The following is a 25,488-nucleotide window of genomic DNA, read 5'->3' on the forward strand; positions in this document are numbered from 1 at the left end:
TCTTTCTTTCTTTCTTTCTTTCTTTCTTTCTTTTTAAGAAAAGTTTAGATCAGCTGGCTCTACTTTTGAGATACTTTTTCAACCTCAGAATATAAAATCATGCCAGATCATCTTAGCTTCAATATATCTCTTGGCAGGGCTTCAGCTATTATTCATGTACCCTTGTTTTATGTGGCTTTCACTTACGCCTACTTTCATAAATCGCTCTAGATTTCTCGTAGAGCTCGTATGGGTCAGGCTTCCTTGGGTCAAAGGCCTCTGTTGAGTCAGGGAATGATGTCCTGTGAAGGGCGGGTGGGAAAGGCAGATTCTGCGGTCCGGCCGGAGCAGATAAACTCGTTTGAGGACTGCCTTGATTCTCCCAGCGGTCCATCATCTGGAAAGTGAAAGAGAACAGAAGATGGCTGAACTCTTCCTCGTCATGTACTGTAACCCTCACTCTTTAAATCAGACCCTCCCGCCCTGTGGGCTCTCCTCAGTTAGACCTTCTTGCCCTGTGGATGTTTCCTCCACGAACCATTTACGACTTGGGAATAAGTGAGAAAAGATTCTGGGTCTCTATATTAAAGTACTGTAGACAGTATTCAACACCAGCGGTGCCGGACTTCTGAATGCGAACTGACACAACCTTGTCACCTACTGCTGGTAATCTCTAGCAAATCGCTTAATCTCTCTGAGCATTTTCTTCTGCTACCCAAGAAAGATAACACGTACCTCCAGATAACTATACGTAAGTGTGTAGAAATGTGTGGAACTGGCCCAGATCCATTACACCACTTTTACTAAAGCAGAAGAAAAGTAGTCTCTGTGTATTCTTTTGACACCAACGCATATCCCATAATCTCCTATACCTGAACATCAGTCACTTTCCTCACAGTTTGAAGGAGTAATGCAACGATCTGGGATTTATGAATTGTTCAAAGTCTTCTGTGAAGCCTCATTTGGTGTCAGTCTGGCAGTTTCTTCCCCAAAATGCTACTGCTGAGGTTGCTGCCACTACAATCTATTAAAGATCTCTAGAACTCTTCCCAGCTTACCATGTTTTCTCACACACAGTACGTTCTTTGATCCGCACCATGGCCCTGTGAGGTAGATAAGGCGAAGACTAATACTGTTTTACCAAGTAGAGAGCCCGGTTAACTGAGACCACCTGTTTGTACCACCGACTTCACCTACATTCAACAGTCAACCGATTCATCTCAAGTTGTACTCTTCTGGTTTGAATAAACCTGCTCTGTGTAAAACTTCGATCAGGTTATCCTTTTGTCTAAACTTCTGCATTGGGTCAGCATGGTCTTCAGGCTTAAGGCTAACCTCCCTGCTGGGGCATTAGTGGCTCCTCATGACCCACTTCCTGCTCCCGGTTCTCATACTCACTGATGGTCTCTCCTCTCAGTCCCTAGGATCCACCAGATTTTCTCCTGCCCCTGCACCTTTGTATACTTTCTTAATTTCTCCTGCCAACTTTACCTTTCCACTTTCCCAATTCCCTTCCTCCCTTTACCAGAAGGCTACTAGACTTGGATAAGATGTCTCTTCTGGAAGGCCTTTGCTGACCATTCCTTAACTGGTTACACATCCTTCTGGATGCTCCCATAGCATCGCTACCCAGTCCTCACACCTGACCCTCATGATGCTTAAGGATAATGGCAAGTCTACCTGTGTCTCCTCAAACAGAGCACGTTGGGGACAGATCCTGCCAGGAACAGACTCTTCCATATTGCTGTTTTACCAACACAGAGTAAGCTCAGAAAATGTTAATTTAGTGAATGAATGAAATCATAAATAAACTACGGTCAGCTATTCTTTCCCCCCACAATCTGGCTGACTCATGACTGTACTTTTTTTTTAAAGCAAACAAACATACAAACAAACAAACTAGCTTTGATACACACTGTTTTGAATTTGGCAGGATTATAATCTTCTGTCCCCTACTGACCTGGCCTGCTTTTGTTTCCCTGCGGTTATGTCTCGGTTAGGGCTCTACACCCTTGGGAGTGTAGAACGTGAGGTAACATGAAGAGAGAGGTAACATGGAGGGAACATGAGGTACCACATACCGTGCATGTCACTTTGTAAAACAAAGTTCCCCGTGACTTCCTCACCTATCTGGGGCTGTGGCAGGTGTCACGTGAGCCAGCAAACTATGAAAGAAATGGGTCACTAACCTGCCTCTCAGTAAGACTGATACTACGGTCTGAATGTTTGAGTTCTCTCCCAAATTTATATGTTAAAATTCTAATGCCCAAGGTAATGGTACTAAGAGGGAAGGTCTTGAGGGGGAGCGATTAGATCACAAGGGTGGAGTCCTCATGAATGGGCTGAGTGCCTTTATAATGGAGACTAAGTGTCTCGAAGACCCTTCTGCCAGCTGAGGTTCAGAGAAAAGACCGCTTTTAGCAAGTGGGCTCTCACCAGAGACTGAACCCGTCAGCACCTTGATCTTGGACTTCCAGCCTCCAGAACTTTGAGGAATAAATTGCTACTGTTTAGAAGCCATCCAGTCTATGGTACAGCAGTCTGAAGGGACTAAGACAATTGGCTTCACTTTCATTTCTTTTCTGCGTGGGCTACTGACCAAGATTTCACTTAAACAAAGTTTCTATACCTAATGAAGATGGAAAATTCCTAGGGAAGCTCAAGTCCCTCATATGAAACATAATCTGGAAAATGCAAAGAGGTCCAGCAGCTGTCAGCAGGAGACCCCAGGTCAACCCAATTAGTACTCTGACGGGAGTGCTTTTCACAATAACACATTGAGGGGAATAACTGGCAAATTTGCTTAGAATTTTCGCTAATGTTCTGCTCAGTGGCCCTTTTGCTCCCATTTAGTAAAAATCTGCCCCTCATAATTCATTTGATAGCAAAATTCATCTAGGAAGCCATTCTGGGTTTCTTTGGTCATCCACTCTCTGTGTCTTTGCTATGATGAGAAGACCCACATTTGTGGGTAAAGTCATATTCTTTTTCAATTTTTCATTTAAAGTGACTGGCTTTCGGCACTATGTGGATACACTGTGGTTGTGACTTTCTCCCTTCTGTTTCCAAACATAAGATTCTAACTTCTAAACAGTAAATAAATTAGATATGTGGACTGCGTGGCTGTAGAATCCCACTTGTCATACACAGGCTTCAGCTGTTATCTATTGCTTTCTCTCATCTTCTGCTGAGGGGGAGCTGATACCCACATAGGTCTTGCTAGTATATGTATTGCTCATGTGCAATCATTGGAGCAAACATGCTTCAGGTGAAATATTAGTATTTCTAAAAAACATTTGTAAAACTACAGAACAAATAATGCTTTGGGCACTGTTGGGAAGGTTACTGGGGCAGAGTGACAAATTCTACAATTCCTATAGCACGGAAACGGGGGAATTAGTCAAGCATTCACAACATCTTGCTGTGACATTCATCAACCCCTGAGTCACTCTGTCAGCCTTTCTTAAAAGACTGTAGAGCAGAAAATCACTGCACCCATGAAATTAGTGAAGAAGCAGACTTGCTCCCCACCCCGAGATTGAGTTATTTGTTGGCTTCGGCCCTGAAGACCACGGTGCAAACCACCTGCCCTGGGGTCAGAGGTTCCCCCTTGCTCACTGGGGCTGGTGTGCTGATCTGACAGCATCTTTTGCAGGGTGCACTCTGTTGACTTCTTACTTTCTTAGACAACGTGGTCTCTGGACTTATGTGTTCCAGCTGGAACACTCTACTCACTTGTTCCTCTCAACTTTCTTGGACACCCTAGATTCTGATCCTGTCCCATCGTCCAGGCCCTTGGGTCTCACTTGTTTCACCCAGTGTCTTCCTGATGTTGGCCTGTCTAGAGTTACGCTCCCGCCAGACATTTCCCTCTCAAAGGCTTCTGAATGGGCCTTGTACAGTCGCCATGGTGTCCAAGCCTAGGCATCTCACTAAGGTAAGGAAAAGTGGAAATGAGGTTGTTTTCAGTGTCTGGGAGAAACCTTATAGCTCTATAGGCCTTGGTGAATGAATGAAAGAATGAATGCCTGACTGAATGAATGTAGAGTCACTGAACTGTCAGCGGACAGAGTGGACATGTAGTCCACAACAGGACCTTGAATGATAAAACAGGAAAACCCAATCAGGATGGAACCACCTTCTCTTTGAGGGGGCACACTGCAAGTTGAGGGCTTGTGAATAAGGCAGTGCCCCACCTCCCACAAAGTACTCTGCTGAGAAACTGTTTGCTTTCTATTGAAGCTGGTGTAGTCTAAATGCACCCCCTCACTGTTTTAGGGCAGGGCTGGAATATGAAGAGGCATTTGGTTTGATTCTGTACTTGAAGAACGAACTTGGATCCCTTCCAGAGAGAGAGAAGGAGAACTCACTACAATTAGTATATAACTTGTTGCCAAGGAAATGACTATCTCAACGCAGATTAGCTTAAGATGTAGATGAGTAGGACAGAAGAGGGTTAGGAAGTCACACAGGACCAGGAGGAGGAGAGATCTTACTCGGGATAACATTTCCTCATCCTGACTACAGATGCTGTCAATTCTGAGAGGAAAGTGTCTATCAATCCATACACTGTATGTATATATTTATATATTTGTTTCGATGAATGCTTCGGTAAACTATGTTCATTTTATAGAGCCACTAATTTATTGAGGTTTTATGCATGGAGGGTTTGCTTTCTAGGATGACAGTACTTTATATTTTTGAGCTCAATATATTTTTAGAGCCACCGTTTTAAGCAACTTACATAGACTGAGACTCTTCATGATGGCCATATGAGTGGGGTAGTATCGCTGTTCCCCTTTTACAGACAGAGCTTGAGATACAGACAACTTAAGTGTCTAGTTGAAGGCCATACAGATACTAAGGAGAAGAAGCAAAGTTTGACCCTAGGCAGTATGCCTTCAGAGCCTGTGCCCCCAAACGTGTATCATACTGCTTCTCATTACAGTCCATAGTTTAAAGAGCTTCTGGCGGATACATGGAGGACATTACATTGACAGTCCTATATCCTCAGTCTAGAACCTGAAAGTCCAAGCCTTAGCTTTGGAAGGGACGTGTGGGTTCAGGATTAATTGTAATTTGAGTTCTATAAAACCTTTTTGGGAATTATTGACTCTGGATGTAATTACCATAATGACAGAAAATGCTGTAATTATGCCAAATGGCATAATTTGTGTAAATGTGGTACATATAAGGAAATCACTAAATTGCATAATTGTAGCACCATGATGAAGTTGCAAGGTTCCTTGTTAAATTAGATAAAGATGTGTATAACCACAGACGCAAAGATTAACTTTGGGGATAAAAGGAAGAAATTATTTGTATTTTGGCCAAGATAAAACAAATTTCATTTTAAACACTTTAAAACTACCTCTTTTCAAACCATGCACATCACTTAATGGTTTACTAAACCCACATGGGTCCAGTTTGCCCATCTGATCTTCTCTGTGGACCAGATGGGACAGTCCTCAAGGAGGACATGGTTGATGATGAGGATCTGCAGCTCTGACAGATCAGTCCCTCATCTCCAGCTCCTGGTTTCCTTATGTCTCTTTGAGAGATACCTGGAGCTCAGGCATATGAGAGGGCTCAGTAGCACTTCACTTTCACATTTTCAAACCATTATGTTATTTAATTAAGCCAGTTATGAACTTGAAAAGGATGCAAAATTATATTACCTCCCTTTGTAAAAACAGAAAATCAAGCAGTTAAATATTCCCTCTGTGAAAGAAACAGGAGAAGCCTAAGTTAAGCCGAGAATTCCCTACTCACTGGCCAGACTTGGGGCCACTTTCATCTGAGCTGCTCAGTGTGAGAGGGAAGAAAAGATGTAGGTGCAAGAAGTGATTCCCTGTGTTTTGTTTTTGACTTGAATCACTTTGCTATAGTTCTCTTTTACTTGTGGGTTTTAGACATCCCTGGCAGGGCACGGTATTCTAGCCCACCTTGAAACAGGATCCCAGAAAACCAGCGTCAGTTCTGGGGACTTGGCCAGTAACTAGTTTCAATCTAATGGCAAGGAGAAATTACTTCTACTTGCAAAGTCTACTTGGCTAACCTAGCCACACAGAAAGATGATTAAAATCCATCAGCCTCCTATATCGGCATCACGATTCATGAGGGAACTACGCCCAGAGAGATTAGGTGATGGTGGAGATCACCAGCTTCTGAAGGAGGTTCAGAAGTTGAGTGATTGCCAGGTTTGGTGGAATATGTACGTCTCTACAATATTCACACACGCATTATTTAGCAAATACATCAAAAAGTGAATATAAACATATAAATATATACAAAGCTAAATTCCTTATGCACCAGATTTAATTTGTAGGTCCAGACCTCTAGGAACACAATTTGCATCTTGTCTGAAAATTCCATATTATGAAGACTACAGTTATTCCTGACGGGGGAAAACAAAAGGTTTCTAGAGTACTCCATATTGAACAGTCCTAATGCCCATTTTCTAAGTATATTAAAAAAACAGGAATAATTGCCTCTACAGGAATGGAAGACATGCTATTTTTGTATTTGTGGGACAAGTACAAGACAAAGGGACACAGGATTTGTGCTTTTGACATCACAGAATCTCAGAGGTAAAAGAGATTTTGCGGTCACCCAATTAACTCTTATTTACTGGGATTGCAATAATAACTAGAAATAAAGAAGGAAGCATAATAATTCCAACTTACAGGCTTTGGAGTTTTCCATGGAGAAAAGAAACCTGTAATAAAGAAAACAATATTTGAACTTTGAAAATATAACGTGCTACCACTTACGGGTGGCATGATATTCAGATGATTGCATTAATATTAATTCATTGCCTGACAAAATATGCTACATTTTTCTTCAAGGAGCCCAAATCATTTCACTAGAATTATGTTAATTATTCTAAGAACATGTCCTTATTCGATGGCTGAGGAGTCTGAGGCACAGAGAAGGTAAACCACGGCAAATGGTGAGCTGTGTTACAAGATCTAATACTGAGCCATCCTTAGCGATTTCTGAGTCCCGGCCATAGCTGGAGAATGGGGGAGGGTGGCAGGGTGGGAGGAGGGTAGGGGGAAGAGGGACAGAGAGAATATAGACAGAAATTAAATTCTTCAAGGTAAATAACTTTGCTTAGTAAAAAATAATTCTGCTTTGTGTACAGCAGAATTGTTCTTTATCTGGTTAAAAAGCAATCAACAAGACTTCTGAGTCCTACAATTCTTTTTTCCTTTTTTTTTTTTAAATTTGCATTTATTTTATGCGGGATTTACTCCTGGGACACAAGTTTTTGTTTCTTCAGTCTTTTCTGGGTTATCTTTTTCTTCTCTGCAACCTCCTCTTCCGGTTTAGGAACAGGCTGCTCTTTTTCAGGAAGGATCATCTGGACTCAGCAGGGAGGGGCTCATCATGTCTGGTTAATGTGGCCTCGAGCCCTGTAAATTCCACACCACATCTGGGGGCTTTGTTCACGTGGATGTGCTCAATGACCAGAGAATCTACATCTATACCCTTCAGTTCAGCATTACTGTCTGCATTATTAAGCATGTGCAGTAAAAACTCAGTGCTCTTTCTGGCTCACCAACCCTGTGTCCAGCCCTGCCGTTCAGCCCGTTCAGCACACTTACCAACCTACACCTACCAACTCCACCAGTGTGGCCACGGAATGTCAAACCCTGCTTCTGCAAAGTGAAAGTCTTTCAGATCCTTGGTGGCTTTCCATATCTGCATACCCCTGATTCAGTGCTCTTTCTGGCTCACCAATCCTGTGTCCAGCCCTGCTGTTCAGCCCGTTCAGCACACTTACCAACCTACACCTACCAACTCCACCAGTGTGGCCACGGAATGTCAAACCCTGCTTCTGCAAAGTGAAAGTCTTTCAGATACTTGGTGGCTTTCCAGATCTGCATACCCCTGATGGTCTGGGCAGTTTCACATGTGTTTTTAAAAGTGAATATGGAGATCTGAACCTCTTGGTTTGTATGATTTTGTGAGGTTTTCTGGGCCAAGTGAATAGCGAACCATTTTCAGATATCATTTTGGGCTGCTTAAGAAGAGCTCATTAGTCTTAAATTTAAAAATAATGTCTGTACCTATATTATGAATCGGATTCTAGTATAAAAGCATAACTCTTTGGGGACTGATCTCCCATGGAGATCTTCTCTGAGCAGGTATCTGTTTTTTATGCTAGTGCCAGGAATATTGTGCATGAAGAAGTAGCTCAAACTGCTTATTAATTGAATGACTCATATATCAACAAAGCCATGCTTTATTTTTTCCGATTTTACTGAGCAACATTTACGATCACAAATGGTATGCAAAGAAAAAACAAAAACAAGAAAAGAAAACAAAAATACCCCAAATGGTATGCAGATTGGACTGTCTCTGTTGTAATCCAAATGACCATTTAGATAATGAAAAGCAAAAGAGAGATTAATTCCTTTTCCTTTTTTCTTTTATTATTATCATCACATGGTATCATTTTTTTTTAAAGTAATAAAAACAAGCTTAAAAATAATGGTGGGGAAGGGAGAGAGACGGCTGACATGTACTGGCACTGGTAAGCCAAAACAGCAAATTTGCTCATGTTAATGTTAGTTGGTATCTGAAAAATGCCCAATAGAAGTGAAATATTAAAAATAAGTCACAGGGGCACCTGGGTGGCTCAGTGGGTTAAAGCCTATGCCTTCGGCTCAGGTCATGATCCCAGGGTCCTGGGATGGAGCCCCACATCGGGTTCTCTGCTCAGCAGGGAGTCTGCTTCTTCCTCTCTCTCTGCCTGCCTCCCTGCCTACTTGTAATCTCTGTCAAATAAAATGAGTAAAATCTAAAAAAAAAGTAGTCACATACTGTGTGTTTATCACGCTTAAAAACTGGGATCCTATAAAATGGTAATAGTTGAAAACTGTAGCCCATTTATAGGAAATATCTGCAGAAATTGGGACACCCAATTCTCTACATGTTTAAGCAATCCTGCTCAGGCACAGCATAAAGATTAACTGGTCCCTCAATGCACGTTGTAAAGACCTGATGCTTTTTCATTTTATGCAAAGAGGGAAGGTACATAATCTATCAGGTTGCTCAGCTTTTTTTGGAACCCAGAGTTCAAGCAATGCTCAAGTGTAATAACCATCCTACCTAAGGAGATGAGAAGAATCAGCTCATCTTACGTATCCTGTAAGTTCCTATCTTTCCAACTAATGAAAAAATTCTGTTCGACATGTGGTTCAATTATAACTTAATTAGAAGGGTCTAATCCCATCTTATTTTGGAAGCAGCTGAGAGTGAAAGTTACAGATAAATACATTTGTCTCCTTGACTTACTTTGTAAAAATGCCAATAAAAACAAATTGACTGCTAAGTCTACAGTAAAAATTTAAAAAAATAAAATAAAAAATAAAATTGTAAACTATTGGCCAATTAACCATTAGTTTCAGTGAAGGATAAAATTTGTTGATGTGTGGAATTACCAGCAACAGGTCTTCTGCAAAAGATGTCATTTGTACAGTCGCACAATGTCAAAACATTCAATTATTTCCTCTGCTTTCTTTGCACCATCACCTTCTTCCTGGAGCGCTGGAATGGATTTTGAGTATTTACTGTTCTATTTTTGTAAGGTGATGGGAGTTTTTACACTTTGATACAAATGTATTAAAAATGGTCACTCTGGGGGTGCCTGGGTGGCTCAGTGGGTTAAGCCGCTGCCTTCGGCTCAGGTCATGATCTCAGGGTGCTGGGATCGAGTCCTGCATTGGGCTCTCTGCTCAGCAGGGAGCCTGCTTCCCTCTGTCTCTCTCTGCCTGCCTCTCCATCTACTTGTGATTTCTCTCTGTCAAATAAATAAATAAATAAAATCTTAAAAAAAAAAAAATGGTCACTCTGTTACAGAGCTCTTGTCTCTGTGTGGGACATTATGCTAAAAGATGATGATTCCTCATCCGGAAAATGTGTAATCATCTGACCTCTCAGCAGTTCTGGTGTCAGAACTAAAATGGCATAAGAGGGCCACTGGTCAAGACACAAGGAGACAGGGATGTTTACCATGACCACCTCTCATCTGAGGTACTTTGGCTCCCCATTCTTTTAAGGCTGTTTCATTTAGTCTGACCCCAGACCATTGGTGTGACGCAGGAGCCCTGTCCTGCTCCTATTATGGCAGTTTCTGGAGTATTTCTAACACTGAGTTGTGCCGCAGAGCCTTCAGTCTGAAGCCATCATTAGCCTTTCTAAGACACTGTCAAAAAGAGGCTGGTTGCTAGGCAGTAACTAATTTTGGGTAGTAAGAAATAGTATCAGAATAGATCTTCCCCAATAGAAATAACTTATGTGGCCCTCTGTGTTTCTTTGGCAAATTATCAATTATGCTGTAGACATTTAAATGAAGATAAATAGAAAACTCTTATCTTGGATATACTCGATTTGGTTTGATAAAGCCAGAAAGTCAAGTTTTTTAGATGATTAAAGTTCAACTTTCTGTTCAACTCCATTGGAAGAGCTACGGAAATGCTAGAATAGTGTGGACCAAGCTATTATGTATTACAAATGTACAATATATATATATATTTTTTTTGTAGGATGGCTGCTCTTGGAAACCAAGTTTATCCTAATTAATGTTTATATAAAATAAACAAAAATAAAGGAAAAACTTTAAAATCCTTATTTCTATAATTTTTCTTTTTCTGGAATCATTCTATTTGGAGACAGAAACAAGTTAGGTTTGGTCTGCTCTAAGTATGAGTTTTGGGTTTCCCACCACCACTCTCCATAGGGAAACAGAACGAGGCTCTAGATAACTTTTTCTTAATCTTTCAGAGCTGTGAACCTAATTCGTAGAAAAAAGAGTATTTCTTTAAAATGATAGTAACATCATCTGTATGTTTTAGTTTATTTCTGGCCTTTATTTCCCCTACTTCTACAGAAAGCAGTATATTATATTCCCTTTTGGGAATCAAATTTCTTTATAATGACCCATCTTTTCCATATTAATCATTTATTGGTATGTGTTTGTATATGCACAAATGGAAACATAATTATTTAATCCTTACTCTGAGGAACAAAGTAAAAGACCTTAAGGTATAGTTATAGGCTAACAAACCTTAAGTAGGGACCTAAAAGGGGGAAAAAAAAGAAAAAATGGGAAAATTTAGATATATTTACTATGAAGCTCAAAGTGTTATTAGATTTCTAAAATCTGTCTTCATTAGTCATAAAACTAAAATAAATTTTTCATTCTGCTCCTGAAAGCACAGTGAGATGGGCAGAGAAACAGAAGCCCAGCACAAAGAGCTTATATAAGAAATTTCAGTACTTGAAAACCAAAGACAACAGTGATTTCATATTGAAACTTGAACTGAATTCTACATATCAATACATACAACTTTCAGTAAATTACAGGAAGATGGCTATCAGATAAGATACAATATGCTCAGTTAAATTGGAATTTCAGATAGAGAATGAATTTTTTTTTTAGTATAGTATGTGCTGTGTATTACATGAGATATATGTTATATAGGATATACTCATACAAAAAAAATTGGGGGGCACCTGGGTGGCTCAATGGGTTAAGCCTCTGCCTTGGCTTAGGTCCTGATCTCAGGGTCCTGGGATTCAGCCTCGCATCTGGCTCGCTGCTCAGCAGGGAACCTGCTTCCTCCCTCTCTCTCTCTTCCTGCCTCTCTACCTACTTGTGATCTCTGTCTGTCAAATGAATAAATAAAATCTTAAAAAAAAATTTCTGCTCTTCATCTGAAATTCAATTTAAATGGGAATTCTGTCTGTTTGAGAGAGAGTGCACATGGGAGTGGGGTGGGGAAGGGCGGAGAGAGAGAGAGAGAGACTGTCAAGCAGGCTCCACACCTAGTGTGGAACTTAATCTCACAATCCTGAGATCACGACCTTATCAAGGTCAGACCCTTAATGGACTGAGCCACCCAGGCACCCCTGGAATTCTGTATTTTTTATTTGCTAAATCTGAACACCTTATCAGAACATTAAAAACAAAAACACAATCGTAATATCTACTGCAGGTAATACCCCATTCAATGAAGCAAGAGACCCAGAAATTATTTAATATTTCCTTTTCCTGCACCCCGTTCAATGTTTTGTTGTTAGGACTTTTGCTTTAGAGGAACAGCAGAACATTCCATTTGCTATGCAGATTATTGGCTTCTGTTGGTTGTCTGTCCATCATCAGCCTTGACAGAGGCCTCCCCTCATGGCATGCAGAACTCTGTGGCCAGTGTGAGCATCACAAAGAGCCATTTTCCGATTGCTTGGCGACTGGTTGGCAACATTGCCTGTTCTCAAGAGGAAGGTTCCACAAAGCAGCTCTTTTCAAAACTTACTTCTGACACATGATACCCAGAATGAAAAACTATCAATATAGTCACAGTAGTTCTGAAGGAGAGCCCTAGTGTGCATTTGTAAGTGGTTGGGTAAGATTTTTTATTTTATTTATTTTCACACAGCAACAACATGATGAAATTTTAAAATCACCCCACTTTGCATAAGAGATCAAAACACAACGAAGAGTGACTTAGATCAGAGAGTTCCATGATGGTTATCTTCAATTTGGAATAATGCCAAGGCAATTTTTCCCCCCAGATTTCTAGAAATTTCCCCAAACAGAACTAAATCTTTCAATATGCCTCTATAGTCCATTTGATAGACTGAACTTCCATTTGCAGAATGTGAAATGGGTTCCCCTTCAACTGAAGTACTTTGTGCAACATATGACTCTGGTTTTGAAGATTATCATTGCAGTTTCATGTATTTTATAGGGAATTCTGCAGAAACTAAAAATGATAGAGATGCAGGGGAAATGTTTTATATTTCTCTTTTTCTTTAAGCAACAGAAAAGAAGTAGGAGGCACTTTGAAATAAAAACCTGTTTCACTGCAGATGTCCCGCTCTGGTTTATTAAGAGCTCTGTTCTGTTTTGCTTAAAAAAGAAGGAAGGTACAACAGTGTGAACGTACTTAGCACTACTGAACCTGTCCCCTTACATGTGACTAACGTGACCCATTTTATGTCTATTTCACCGTTATTTAAAAAAAAGAAAAGAAAAGAAAAAAAAGCCATAGAAGAGGGAAGAGAAGAAAAGCAGAAGTATGTGCATATCGCCTGAGTGTGAGAGAGGATAAAAGAGTAAGAAAGAGAATTTCTTTTTCACAGTTCCTGTGGTGTCCTGCTGGAGGACAGGAAACTCACCTGGACCCCCACACAGACCCTTCTACCTCTAAAGTTATCCTTTCTCACAAAGGATTAGATGCAATAAAGGACACTCATGTTCTTACTACATTTCTGAAAATATTTCAAGGACTGTTAGAAAGTCTTCCAAAAGAGATAATCATTTTTTTGAAGTTTCCCAAAGGGGGAAAAATGCCCCAGGGTTTTTAGAATCTCCGGTTAGGGTTAATTTGAGGGAGAAAAATACCACTAATAAAGTTAATCTTTAATTTAAGGATCCTCTCATTATCCCCGCAGTCTGGCAAATTTTCCGTAAAAAATTCAGCCTTTGGTACATGTGAGCCAGCAGGGTAAAGGACTAATTTCCATTAAAAGTAGTTCAGTGTTATTCACTTTCTTCCTGGGTTTTAACTGATTCACGTATGTCTTACTAAAATTCGTTAAATGAGTTAAACTCTGCAGTTCCTTTAGATAATCTGTTGAAGCTTTCGAAGTCAGAAAGGGGCATTTTTTTCTTAATGAAAGTGACTTGGGCCAAAAACTTCCCCCCACCTTTCCTTTACACAAGTATGGAAGGTACACTCTGCTGGTGGTACCCAGACCTCCTGTCACTAACTTTTAGCCGAGCACAATACTCCATTTACAGAGAAGAACCCAAATTGGTCGTCATCTTTGGCCAGAATCTGTTTTATGTGGTAAGCTGAGGCTCACTCTACAAGGCTTTAAAAAAGGATCCTTTCTGCATCTTTTAAATGAAAGTGTTTTCCTCACAAACACCATGAAGCTGTTTTCGAACAGCATTTTCCCCCCTGGCTTTGTTCCTTATGGAGAGAGCAGTCTGACCATTTAAAGTAATCCCAATGAGTATCTAGAAAGGATAAGTCTGCACATGTTGTCTTCTGATAAACTCCGCTACATAAAGAATGTGTTCAGAATAAAGCAGGCCAGGTGAATAGCCTTGAACAGGAATAAAGGCCTGCAGGGAAAGAGGAAGAACTGTGTCAGGGAGGCTAAGACTCAGAGTGGGGTGAGCTTGCAGAACATATTAAAAACTACAAAGGGGTTTTTTTTTTTTTTTTTTTTTTAATGTTCTGAACAGAACCAAGAGCAGTGAAGAGATAAACTGCTGTAAACAGTTGGCAAAGAAAATGCGAAAGGGTAGCAATACTCACAAATAGAAAGTTTCAATTCTGAGAGTAATAATTTTTTAAAAACGATGAATATATAGCAACGCGTATTTTTTTTTTTTTGAGAAACCTGTCTAGAAACATCTTGAAGTAGTTTCAGAAAGATTAAATGTCTGTTTTACTATACGTCAACATTAAATATTTATTGAGCTGTGGTGTCTCACAAGCACCATAAATTCAACATAGTGAAAGTGGAACCCTTGATCGTTTCCCCCAAATCTTCTCTTCTGTGTTCCTCATTTTGGTAAATTTTCACTTGCCCTCCCGAGTTTTAAGACAGGGGCCTGAAAGTCATTCTTAATGTCTCCCTCTCACCTGAACCCAAACTCTCAAAGGCACCTCATACTCATTGCACTATACTCCATTCCTTATCACCAAATTCGATTTCCCCTCCCAAATCTCTTTCAGGTGCACTTCTTTCCATGTTCACAGCCACCGCTGTAATCCATACTCACCATCATCTACTGCCTGAATCAAAGCAACAACAAATTTGTTGTCATCACAGAATCTGATTATGCTTAAAATCCCTCAGTGGATTTCCCCCTGAATTTAGGATAAAACACAAAACCTATTAGTAGGTCTCCCCTTACTATTCCCCAGAGGCCTCATGGTTCACTCCTCTTCACTCACGGGATTTCCTTGAATAAGTCAGACCTTTCTAACCACAGGGACTTTGCACAGGCTCCTTCATTTGCCCACCTTTTCTCACCCTCCACACAGCTACCTCTAACTCTCCTTAGGTGTCAGCTTAAACACCCTTAAATACCTCCTCCTCACAGAAGATGTCCCTGACTTTTTATTTTATTTTTTTTAAAGATTTATTTATTTATTTGAGAGACAGAGAGAATGAATGAGCAGGGGGAAGGGTAGAAGAAGAAGAAGGAGAGAGAATCCTCAAGCAGACTCCCTGCTGAGCACAGACCCTGATGCAGGGCTTGATCCCAGGACCCCAAGATCATGACCTAAGCCAGAGTCAGACACCTAACCAATGGAGCCACCCAAGTGCCCCCCGACCTTTTATTTTTAAATCAAAGCTATTATAGTTTTTCTTCCTTTTTTTTTCCTTATAAAAAAAAGATTTTTAAAAATCTTTTTGGGGAGGAGTCAAGATGGCGGAGAAGTAGCAGGCTGAGACTACTTCAGCTAGCCGGAGATCAGCTAGATAGCTTATCTAAAGATTGCAAACACCTGAAAATCCATCGGCAGATCGAAGAGAAGAAGAACAGCAATTCTGGAAACAGAAAAACAACCATTTTCTGAAAGGTAGGACCGGCGGAGAAGTGAATCCAAAGCGAAGGGAAGATAGACCCTGGGGGGGGGGGAACGGTCGGCTCCCGGTAAGCGGCGGAGCAATGGCGCACAAAATCAGGACTTTTAAAAGTCTGTTCTGCTGAGGGACATCGCTCCAGAGGCTAAACCGGGGCGAAGCCCACGCGGGGTCAGCGTGGCCTCAGGTCCCGCAGGGTCACAGAAGGATCGGGGGTGTCTGAGTGTTGCAGAGCTTGCGGGTATTAGAACGGGAAAGCCGGCTACAGAGACAGAGCCGACAGTAAGCTCACAGCTCGGTGTTACCTTGAACAGGTCGCAGGCTCGGTGAGCTCTGAGCGCGGCCGGAGGTCAGGCAGACGGGAGTAACTGGGCGCGGTTCTCTGAGCGCGCACTGAGGAGTGCGGCCCTGGGCTCTCGGCTCCTCCGGGCCGGAGACCAGGAGGCCGCCATTTGTATTCCCGTCCTCTGGAACTCTACGGAAAGCGCTCAGGGAACAAAAGCTCCTGAAAGCAAACCCGAGCGGATTACTCACCCTGGGCCCCTGATAAGGGGCTTGATAAGACACTTGAGAATCACTACACCAGGCCCCTCCCCCAGAAGATCAACAAGAAATCCAGCCAAGACCAAGTTCACCTACCAAGGAGTGCTGTTTCAATACCAAGGAGAGCAGCAGAATTCCAGAGGAGGAGAAAGCAAAGCACGGAACTCATGGCTTTTTCCTTGTGATTTTTTTTAGTCTTGCAGTTAATTTAGTTTTTTTCTTTTTCCTATTTTGTTTTTTGTCTCGCCTTCTGATAAATTTTTTTTAACTGTTACCTTTTTCTTTTTTAACGTTTTTTAACTAGTTTATCCAATATATATATTTTTTCTTTTTTATATTTTTATTATTTGTTTTCTTTTGTTTTAATTGTTTTCTTTTCTTTTTTCTTTTTTTTTCTTTCTTCTTTTTTGAACCTCTTTCTATCCCCTTTCTCCCCACTCACGATTTGAGATCTCTTCTAATTTGGTTAAAGCATATTTTCCTGGGGTTGTTGCCACCCTTTTAGTATTTTACTTGCTCCTTCATATACTCTTATCTGGACAAAATGACAAGACGGAAAAATTCAACACAAAAAAAAGAACAAGAGGCAGTACCGAAGGCTAGGGACCTAATCAATACAGACATTGGTAATATGTCAGATCTAGAGTTCAGAATGACAATTCTCAAGGTTCTAGCCGGGCTCGAAAAAGGGATGGAAGATATTAGAGAAACCCTCTCGAGAGATATAAAAGCCCTTTCTGGAGAAATAAAAGAACTAAAATCTAACCAAGTTGAAATAAAAAAAGCTATTAATGAGGTGCAATCAAAAATGGAGGCTCTCACTGCTAGGATAAATGAGGCAGAAGAAAGAATTAGTGATATAGAAGATCAAATGACAGAGAATAAAGAAGCTGAGCAAAAACCAAACAGCTACTGGACCATGAGGGGAGAATTCGAGAGATAACTGACACCATAAGACGAAACAACATTAGAATAATTGGGATTCCATAAGAAGAAGAAAGAGAAGGGGAGCAGAAGGTATACTGGAGAGAATTATTGGGGAGAATTTCCCCAATATGGCAAAGGGAACGAGCATCAAAATTCAGGAGGTTCAGAGAACGCCCCTCAAAATCAATAAGAATAGGCCCACACCCCATCACCTAATAGTAACATTTACAAGTCTCAGTGACAAAGAGAAAATCCTGAAAGCAGCCCAGGAAAAGAAGTCTGTAACATACAACGGTAAAAAGATTAGATTGGCAGCTGACTTATCCACAGAGACCTGGCAGGCCAGAAAGAGCTGGCATGATATTTTCAGAGCACTAAATGAGAAAAACATGCAGCCAAGAATACTATATCCAGCTAGGCTATCATTGAAAATAGAAGGAGAGATTAAAAGCTTCCAGGACAAACAAAAACTGAAAGAATTTGCAAACACCAAACCAGCTCTACAGGAAATATTGAAAGGGGTCCTCTAAGCAAAGAGAGAGCCTACAAGTGGTAGATCAGAAAGGAACAGAGACCATATACAGTAACAGTCACCTTACAGGCAATACAATGGCACTAAATACATATCTCTCAATAGTTACCCTGAATGTTAATGGGATAAATGCCCCTGTCAAAAGACACAGGGTATCAGAATGGATAAAAAAACAAAACCCATCTATATGTTGCCTCCAAGAAACTCATTTTAAGCCTGAAGACACCTCCAGATTTAAAGTGAGGGGGTGGAAAAGAATTTACCATGCTAATGGACATCAGAAGAAAGCAGGAGTGGCAATCCTTATATCAGATCAATTAGATTTTAAGTCAAAGACTATAATAAGAGATGAGGAAGGACACTATATCATTCTCAAAGGGTCTGTCCAACAAAAAGATTTAACAATTTTAAATATCTATGCCCCCAACGTGGGAGCAGCCAACTATATAAACCAATTAAGAACAAAATCAAAGAAACACATCAACAATAATACAATAATAGTAGGGGACTTTAACACTCCCCTCACTGAAATGGACAGATCATCCAAGCAAAAGATCAGCAAGGAAATAAAGGCCTTAAATGACACACTGGACCAGATGGACATCACAGATATATTCAGAACATTTCATCCCAAAGCAACAGAATTCACATTCTTCTCTAGTGCACATGGAACATTCTCCAGAATAGATCACATCCTCGGTCCTAAATCAGGACTCAACCGGTATCAAAAGATTGGGATCATTCCCTGCATATTTTCAGACCACAATGCTGTAAAGCTAGAACTCAACCACAAAAGGATGTTTGAAAAGAACCCAAATACATGGAGCCTAAACAGCATCCTTCTAAAGAATGAATGGGTCAACCGGGAAATTAAAGAAGAATTGAAAAAAATCATGGAAACAAATGATAATGAAAATACAACGGTTCAAAATCTGTGGGACACAACAAAGGCAGTCCTGAGAGGAAAATATATAGCGGTACAAGCCTTTCTCAAGAAACAAGAAAGGTCTCAGGTACACAACCTAACCCTACACCTAAAGGAGCTGGAGAAAGAACAAGAAAGAAACCCTAAGCCCAGCAGGAGAAGAGAAATCATAAAGATCAGAGCAGAAATCAATGAAATAGAAACCAAAAAACAATAGAACAAATCAACGAAACTAGGAGCTGGTTCTTTGAAAGAATTAATAAAATTGATAAACCCCTGGCCCGACTTATCAAAAAGAAAAGAGAAAGGACTCAAATAAATAAAATCATGAATGAAAGAGGAGATATCACAACTAATACCAAAGAAATACAAACTATTATAAGAACATACTATGAGCAACTCTACGCCAATAAATTTGACAATCTGGAAGAAATGGATGCATTCCTAGAAACATATAAACTACCACAACTGAACCAGGAAGAAATAGAAAGCCTGAACAGACCCATAACCAGTAAGGAGATTGAAACAGTCATTAAAAATCTCCAAACAAACAAAAGCCCAGGGCCAGACGGCTTCCCGGGGGAATTCTACCAAACATTTATAGAAGAACTAATTCCTATTCTCCTGAAACTGTTCCAAAAAATAGAAATGGAAGGAAAACTTCCAAACTCATTTTATGAGGCCAGCATCACCTTGATCCCAAAACCAGACAAGGATCCCATCAAAAAAGAGAATTACAGACCAATATCCCTGATGAACACAGATGCGAAAATACTCAACAAAATACTAGCCAATAGGATTCAACAGTACATTAAAAGGATTATTCACCACGACCAAGTGGGATTTATTCCAGGGCTTCAAGGTTGGTTCAACATCCGCAATTCAGTCAATGTGATACAACACATCAATAAAAGAAAGAACAAGAACCATATGATACTCTCAATAGATGCTGAAAAGCATTTGACAAAGTACAGCATCCCTTCCTAATCAAAACTCTTCAAAGTGTAGGGATAGAGGGCACATACCTCAATATCATCAAAGCCATCTATGAAAAACCCACCGCAAATATCATTCTCAATGGAAAAAAACTGAAAGCTTTTCCGCTAAGGTCAGGAACACAGCAGGGATGGCCATTATCACCACTGCTATTCAACATAGTACTAGAGGTCCTAGCCTCAGCAATCAGACAACAAAAGGAAATTAAAGGCATCCAAATCGGCAAAGAAGAAGTTAAATTATCACTCTTCGCAGATGATATGATATTATATGTGGAAAACCCAAAAGACTCCACTCCAAAACTGCTAGAACTTATACAGGAATTCAGTAAAGTGTCAGGATATAAAATCAATGCACAGAAATCAGTTGCATTTCTCTACACCAACAGCAAGACAGAAGAAAGAGAAATTAAGGAGTCAATCCCATTTACAATTGCACCCAAAACCATAAGATACCTAGGAATAAACCTAACCAAAGAGACACAGAATCTATACTCAGAAAACTATAAAGTACTCATGAAAGACATTGAGGAAGACACAAAGAAATGGAAAAATGTTCCATGCTCCTGGATTAGAAGAATAAATATTGTGAAAATGTCTATGCTACCTAAAGCAATCTACACATTTAATGCAATTCCTATCAAAGTACCACCCATCTTTTTCAAAGAAATAGAACAAATAATTCTAAAATTTATATGGAACCAGAAAAGACCTCGAATAGCCAAAGGGATATTGAAAAAGAAAGCCAACGTTGGTGGCATCACAATTCCGGACTTCAAGCTCTATTACAAAGTTGTCATCATCAAGACAGCATGGTACTGGCACAAAAACAGACACATCGATCAATGGAACAGAATAGAGTGCCCAGAAATAGACCCTCAACTCTACAGTCAACTAATCTTCGACAAAGCAGGAAAGAATGTCCAATGGAAAAAAGACAGCCTCTTCAATAAATGGTGCTGGGAAAATTGGACAGCCACATGCAGAAAAATGAAATTGGACCATTTCCTTACACCACACACAAAAATAGACTCAAAATGGATAAAGGACCTCAATGTGCAAAAGGAATCCATCAAAATCCTTGAGGAGAACACAGGCAGCAACCTCTTCGACCTCAGCCACAGCAACATCTTCCTAGGAACAACGCCAAAGGCAAGGGAAGCAAGGGCAAAAATGAACTATTGGGATTTCATCAAGATTAAAAGCTTTTGCACAGCAAAGGAAACAGTTAACAAAATCAAAAGACAACTGACAGAATGGGAGAAGATATTTGCAAACGACATATCAGATAAAGGACTAGTGTCCAGAATCTATAAAGAACTTAGCAAACTCAACACCCAAAGAACAAATAATCCAATCAAGAAATGGGCAGAGGACATGAACAGACATTTCTGCAAAGAAGACATCCAGATGGCCAACAGACACATGAAAAAGTGCTCCACATCAATCGGCATCAGGGAAATACAAATCAAAACCACAATGAGATATCACCTCACACCAGTCAGAATGGCTAAAATCAACAAGTCAGGAAATGACAGATGCTGGTGAGGATGCAGAGAAAGGGGAACCCTCCTACACTGTTGGTGGGAATGCAAGCTGGTGCAGCCACTCTGGAAAACAGCATGGAGGTTCCTCAAAATGTTGAAAATAGAACTGCCCTATGACCCAGCAATTGCACTATTGGGTATTTACCCTAAAGATACAAATGTAGTGATCCGAAGGGGCACATGCACCCGAATGTTTATAGCAGCAATGTCCACAATAGCCAAACTATGGAAAGAACCTAGATGTCCATCAACAGATGAATGGATCAAGAAGATGTGGTATATATACACAATGGAATACTATGCAGTCATCAAAAGAAATGAAATCTTGCCATTTGCGACAACATGGATGGAACTAGAGCGTATCATGCTTAGTGAAATAAGTCAAGCAGAGAAAGGCAACTATCATATGATCTCCCTGATATGAGGAAGTGGTGATGCAACATGGGGGCTTAAGTGGGTAGGAGAAGAATCAATGAAACAAGATGGGATTGGGAGGGAGACAAACCATAAGTGACTCTTAATCTCACAAAACAAACTGAGGGTTGCTGGGGGGAGGGGGTTTGGGAGAAGGAGGTGGGATTATGGACATTGGGGAGGGTATGTGCTTTGGTGAGTGCTGTGAAGTGTGTAAACCTGGTGATTCACAGACCTGTACCCCTGGGGATAAAAATATATGTTTATAAAAAATAAAAAAAATTAAAGAAAACAAAAAAAAATCTTTTTCAAAAGATTTTATTTATTTATTTGACAGAGAGAGAGAGGTCACAAGTAGGCAGAGAGTCAGGCAGAGAGAGGGGGAAGCAGGCTCCCTCCTGAGCAGAGAGCCCGATGCAGAGCTCCATCCCAGGACCCTGAGATCATGACCCAACTGAAGACAGAGGCTTAACCCACTGAGCCACCCAGGTGCCCTCTATTATAATTTTTCATTGCATACTGTAGTTTTCCCATATTTATGAAATTGTTTTCATGTAATTATATTTATGGAATTATTGGTTTAATGCCCATCTCCCCAACTAGAGTATAAATTCCATTAGGGGTGGAATAAAATTTATTTTGTTCACAATGTGTCCCTAGTATTTTATACAATACCTGACACATAGTAGATACTTCAATAGACACATCTGAATGAACTGATCACAATAGTGAAGGGTGTGTGAGGAGGGAGAAAGAAAGAGACAGAGTTTTAAGATACACAGGAAAATGAATGAGGCATGGAGATTTGTGGGGGATGGAGGATGATATAAAAGAGGAGATGAAATCTATTATGACTTGTAGCTTCAGAACCTGGATAGATGATGGTGTCATTAGCTAAAGTTCAGGAAAAGAGGCTTCTGGGAGTGGGGTATACTGCAATGAGTATGAGGTGCCTTTGAGAGTTTGGGTTCAGGTGAAGAAGTTGTGGATGGTGGGCTCTGCTGTCTGGTGATTCGTAGAAGGCTCAGAATAAGAGACATAATGTATCGGGTTAAACTTAAAATATTGTGCAGCATGAATGGAACCTCCTTAGGGTATGGAGAAGAATCAATCAAGTACCTGGGAAGTAATAGAGAGCCAAGAAAAGAGAAAGTTTCAAGACGTAATAAATACAAATACTCCTAAAACAAGGTTTTAAGTGGACCACCAAATAGGAGGGTCACTGGTGTTCTCTGCCGAAGCAATTTAATTCCTAGGAGAGGGGCAGAAATCAGATTTCAGTGCATTTGAATGAATGGGAAGGAAGGAAGTGGAACAGCAAACGGCTGTGGGGTTGAAGGGATAATGTGACGGTGGTCTCACCCCCACTCCCATCAGAGGAAGATTTGGGGAAAGCATGCTTACACTCAGATGAGAAGGTATCTGAACGGAGATAGTCTAAAGACTCACGAGGAAAGGAGCTAATTGGTGAAATTATTTCACGAGGAGAGACGATGGGATCTAGAGAACAGGAGGAGGAATTGACCTTGACAGAGAAGCTTCCAAGCCCTCATCAAGAGGCTGGAGCAGATCGTGTGTGCGCATGTGTCTGCACACATGTGTGTCTGTATGTGTGTCTGTGAAATTCCCCAGGGTCTCTCCTGTGGGGTTGGGAGTGCTCGGTCAGTGCAGGGGGTAGAGGAGGCAGGGGAAGGGACTGGATGGGAGAATTCACAGCGGCTGAACATGGCAAAATCAATGAAGGGTTTGTAGGAGTTCTGGTCATGCAGGTAGATTGGAGGGTAGAACAAAAATACCTGTGTTAAGGGGATGAGGTAAAGACGTAAAGAGAAAAACAAATTCTGAGGCAGTATAGCAGAGAAGTTATGCGTACACGACATGGGATAAAATGGACTTGGGTTCCAGACCCAGCTCCGTCTCTCACTAGTAATGTCATCTCCTGTGTACACAGAACAGCATCTGCCACCAGGATGGACTCCAGGGCTGTGAGTGAGACCCTGGGTCTGCTCAGTGGCTCACAGTGGAGTGAATGTGAGCAATCCCCTAACCTCTCTACAGCCCCGGTTTCTTATCAGCAGCAAAGTAAAGATAATAACAGGTATTATTTTAGTGAGAACTTCATAATGTACTTTAGATTTTATCGATATAAAATGCTGCACAGTTCCATTTAGTGCTTTTGATGCATTTTAAATTCTTTTTCTACAAATTAGAGGTCCGTCTTTCAGAAAGGTGTTAACAATTTATTGTAACAATAGGTGCATATTAATTTCTTAATTATTTTAGGCTTTTTGCTCTTTTAAGCTTCCTTTTAAGTTTTTTTAAGCCATCTTTTGCTCTGTGGAGTATGGCTTGCTTTGATTTGCATCAAACAGTTTTTTTGTTTGTTTGTTTTTTGTTTTTTTTTGCCTTAAAGCAAACCATTGTTCTTATCCCATTAGTTTTCCCTCAAGGTCCAACTGGTCTTGGCTAGAGGTGTTAAGGTAGCTCACACTGACCTCACTCAATAGTCCTTATACTCCAGTATAAACTATACTTTCAGTTTGTAATGGTTACATTATAATTATTGCTTTATGAATTGTTTCTAGCTTTGCATTTTCCTGTAACTATCTATACAATGGTTACTTAGACTTAACCAATAAACTTTTTAATGCTCATCACACTTTATTTTATTCCACTATTTCTCCATTTTTGGATTTTGAATTTTGGTCCTCTGTTAGCATATACCCTCATATTTTTCAGAAACCGCATACTTGATGTCATAGTTAAAACAGTGGTCTCTTCAATGGGTCTGTACCTTAATCCTTGAGACCTGTGTATCTATTACTTCACACGGCAAGAAACAAAGACCTTGAGGCTGGGAGAGTATCTTGGATTATCTGGGTGGGCCCAATCCAGTCACCTAAGTCCTTAAAAATGGAGAACCTCCTTGGCTGCAGATGGAGAGAGATGGTGGGGTGAGTAGGGCTCAACCTGCCAGTGGCTTTGAAGACAGGAAAAAGGCCACTGGCCGTGGAATACAGGAAGCCTTTAGAAACTGAAACTGGAGAAGACAAGGAAATCTATTTCCCCCTAGAGATCCCAGAAAGAATGCTTCCATGCTGATTTTAACCCAGTGAGACACGTGTTGGGTTTCTGAGCTATGGCACTATCAGACAGTAAAATCTATGTTGCTTTAAGCCACTAAGTTGGCAGTCATTTACTGTAGCAGCAAACAGAAACCCTAAATACAAGGTGCCTGGGTGGCTCAGTTGTTAAGTGTCTGCCTTTCACTCAGGTCATGATCCCAGGGTTCTGGGACTGAGCCCTGCATCGGGCTCTCTGCTCAGTGGGAAGCCTGCTTCTCCCTCTCCCACTCCCCCTGCTCCAGTTCCCTCTCTCACTGCTGTGTCTCCCTCCGAAAATAAATAAATTTTAAAATCTTAAAAAAAAAAAAAAGGAACCCTAAATATGTAGCATCTTTTCTAAGCACTTCCTAGTTTCATTAATGAATTTTGATACCACAATTTCTTTCTTTCACTCTGGGATTTTTTCCTATTGTTCTCTGACATTTAGTAATGCTGAGGACAGTCCTGGATCCACTCAATTTTTTTTTATTTGCAATCAACTTTTCATTTTCTTATATGCATAACTATAACATTTTCTTTATCCTTTTAAATTCTCCATGAATTATTAGAATATACTTAGGTGCGATTTGTTTTAATTCATCCTGGAATATAGGGACCTCATTTGCTTCAGGTTTTCTCTTTTAAGTCTTTCTCCTCCAGATTTGGTTAACTGGGGGCTTTATAGAAATGTGAACTCTCAGACCCCAGACCCAGTGAAACAGATCTGTAATTTGACCACCCCGGTGATTCACAGGCACATGTAAATCAAAGATATTCTAGCAGTAGATTTGATCTTGACTACTTCATTTTTTCAGTATCTCTTTCTTTGTCCAGTGAACATGTATCAGAAGTAGGTCCTGCCCCTCCCTTTCTTCCAAGGGGTTATAAGCAAAGCTCT

General features: G+C 40.5%; 1 protein-coding gene across 8 annotated transcripts in view; it reads right to left on the reverse strand.

Annotated features, from left to right (window-relative positions):
• The window catches only part of MAGI2 (membrane associated guanylate kinase, WW and PDZ domain containing 2), a 1,359,941-nt gene that overhangs the window by 184,243 nt on the left and 1,150,210 nt on the right, over positions 1-25,488 (reverse strand). For 6 of the 8 annotated variants that reach the window (XM_059170943.1, XM_059170941.1, XM_059170948.1 and 3 more), the window contains 2 exons: positions 6,666-6,697; positions 187-376 (listed from right to left, as the gene is read on the reverse strand). In XM_059170943.1, the coding sequence (XP_059026926.1) occupies positions 187-376; positions 6,666-6,697 (222 nt within the window). The remainder of the gene's footprint in view (positions 1-186; positions 377-6,665; positions 6,698-25,488) is intronic. The other 2 variants (XM_059170944.1, XM_059170942.1) reach the window with 1 other exon arrangement.

The sequence above is a fragment of the Mustela lutreola genome, chromosome 4 (genome assembly GCF_030435805.1).
Source record: "Mustela lutreola isolate mMusLut2 chromosome 4, mMusLut2.pri, whole genome shotgun sequence".
Taxonomy (NCBI): Eukaryota; Metazoa; Chordata; class Mammalia; order Carnivora; family Mustelidae; genus Mustela; species Mustela lutreola.